Raw genomic sequence first — 2,565 nt, 5'->3', positions numbered from 1 at the left:
GATATCTGCAAAATTGTTTTCCAAACAATATCTTCAGTAACCAACTCAAGGGATAACTTTGAAGTACATATACAACTGAAACTTGTTAAAGAAGGGGGAATAGTGTAAATAAGGAAAATATAAGAAAAATTTAAATCTCCTGTTTTATAAGCTTTTTTATATTTCCTGTTGACCTGGAAAGACCATCATTTCTTGCATAAATATTTCTCCCTTTTCTGACTTTGTCTAGGCTTTTCTTTCCAAGAACAACCTGGGAGGTGTGAAAAATATGAAAATATATGTTATAATGCTCTGTAAATACTGCATTGGCACACGTGGTTGGAGTCCCCCATCTAGGTGCTCATGTTAATAAATGTACCTTTTTAATTGACTTTGTAAAAATAAAAAAAAAGTAGAAAGGGAAAGGAAAGCACGACAATGGAAAAACCCAGAAAATGAAAGTTTCTATACTCACTATTTAAAAGGCACTCAGCACCCAAAGTTCTCAGAACTTACTGAGACTTCCTCTTCAGGCAGTCCTGCAGAATCCCCCCCAGCTGCCTAATGGCCCTCTCGATCTCTGTGCTGCTGGCCCTGGTGATGCTGTGCTCCAGCCCTGCCTGCTCTTTGGACTGCACCCTGCGTCCAAGCCATCCAGAACCCTTCGTGCTGTTGAGTCAAATGGAGAGAATCTCCATTCTATCCTGTCTGAAGGATAGGACTGACTTCAGCTTTCCTCAGATGCTTGTGGATGGGAGCAAGTTTGAGAAGACAGAAGCCACAGCTGTCATGCATGAGATGTTCCAGCAGATCTTCAACCTCTTCAGCCAAAGTGGCTCTCTTGTGGCTTGGGATGAGACCCCACTAGACAAATTCCTCGCTGGACTTCATCAGCAGCTGGAAGACCTGGAGACATGTTTGGAGGAGGAAAAGAATGTGGAACAGTTACTCCTGGGAAGCGAGAACTCCAGACTGGCTGTGAAGAGATACTTCCATGGAATCGGTCTCTATCTTGAAAAGAAAAAATACAGCCGCTGTGCCTGGGAGGTTGTCAGGGTGGAAATCAGAAGGTGCTTGTTCTTCGTTAACGAGCTCGCAGGGAAACTCAGGAAATAAAAAAGATGCCGAGTCTGAAAACTCATCTGGTCAACTAAACGGTTATTTTCTAGGACTCAAAGTGCAATTTTCATCTCTATCTTTATGACAGAAGATAAAAAAAAAATAATAGCAAATGTATGGGATTATTATAAAGTTATGTTAATTGTTGTAAGTTGTTTAGAACAGGGAAATGCACAATTCATCTGCAATACTTCAAATCTTTTGTACTTTTTATTTATTTAAATTATTTGAAATATTTGTCCTGTTCATACTATTTAAATATTTATTGCTCATAAACCACTTGTTTAGAATTATTTTTTATATAAGACTACTGCTTATTTTTAAGTTATGGGAAATAAAAGCAATTTTTAAAAATCGATTTTGCTTGCACACACTTTTTGAATAAAAACCTAACCCAAAGCCTGATCTCACAAAATAGACCTACGGAAGGTTCCTGAATGAGCAGGGAATAGCGATAGTACAACATGGCTAGTGGAAAAGCCAATGCTAACATTCATATGGAATTGCAAGTGACTTCAAATTGCCAGAACAATCTTGGAAAATAAGAGCAAAGTTGGAAGGCTCACATTCCTGATTTCAAAACATGTTACAAATTACTGTTATCAAAAGCGTGGGATACTGGCATAAAGGTAGACATGTAGACCAACAGAATAGAATTGAGAACGCAGAAATAAGCCTATACATCTATTGTCACTTGATTTTTGACAAGGGTATTAAGACCATTTAATGAAGAAAGAACAGTATCTTCTACAAAATGGTGCTGGGAAAACTGGATATTCACACTGCAAAAGAAGGAATTTGGATCCCAACCTCACATCATATAGAAAAAAAATCCAAAATGGATCAAAGGTCTAAATATAAGAGCTAAATCTAAAAAACTCTTAGAGAAAAACAGAAATAAATCTTGACTGACATTAGATTTGCCAATGATTTCTTAGGTAAAACACTAAAGGCATAAGTAACAAAAGAAAAAAAAATAGATAAATTGAACTTCATCAAAATTAAAACTTTTGTGCATTAAAGGACACCATCAAGGAAGTGAAAAGGCAATCTACAGAATAGAAGAAAATATTTGCATATTATATATCTAATAAGGGTTTAGTATGCAGAATATATAAAGAACTCGAATAACTCAATAATAAAAAGGCAAAAAACCTAAATAAAACGGGGCAAAGGATTGAATAGAAATTTTTTGCAAAGAAGATACACAAGGGGACAACAATAATATTAAACGAAGTTCAGTATCATTAGTCATTAGGGAAATGTAAATCAAAACCACAATGGCATACCACGTCATACTCACTAGGATGGTTATAATCCCGTAATGGAAAATAATAAGTGTTGGTGAATGTGGAGACATTGCAACCCCTACACATTATTGGTAGGAATGTAAAATGTTTCAAATTCCGTGGAAAACAGTTTGGTGGTTCTTGAAAAAGTTAAACATAAAATTATCATATGGACCTG

The 2,565-nt window shown here is 36.1% G+C and overlaps 1 protein-coding gene across 1 annotated transcript; it reads left to right on the top strand.

Moving 5' to 3' along the window:
* Nucleotides 1-543: 543 nt before the first annotated feature.
* LOC113260294 (interferon alpha-2-like) lies at nt 544-1,095 on the top strand. Its single transcript, XM_026505999.1, has one exon. It carries the CDS (start codon nt 544-546, stop codon nt 1,093-1,095), a length of 552 nt encoding a protein of 183 aa, XP_026361784.1.
* The last annotated feature ends 1,470 nt before the right edge of the window (nt 1,096-2,565 follow it).

The sequence above is a fragment of the Ursus arctos genome, unplaced genomic scaffold (assembly GCF_023065955.2).
Source record: "Ursus arctos isolate Adak ecotype North America unplaced genomic scaffold, UrsArc2.0 scaffold_18, whole genome shotgun sequence".
Classification (NCBI taxonomy): Eukaryota; Metazoa; Chordata; class Mammalia; order Carnivora; family Ursidae; genus Ursus; species Ursus arctos.
The sequence above is the reverse complement of the archived record's forward strand: the minus strand, read 5'-3'. Positions and strand labels throughout refer to the sequence as shown.

What these genes read in the sequence shown, in the direction of transcription:
- LOC113260294 (XM_026505999.1), top strand. Translation starts at nt 544, where the DNA reads ATGGCCCTCTCGATCTCTGTGCTGCTGGCCCTGGTGATGCTGTGCTCC.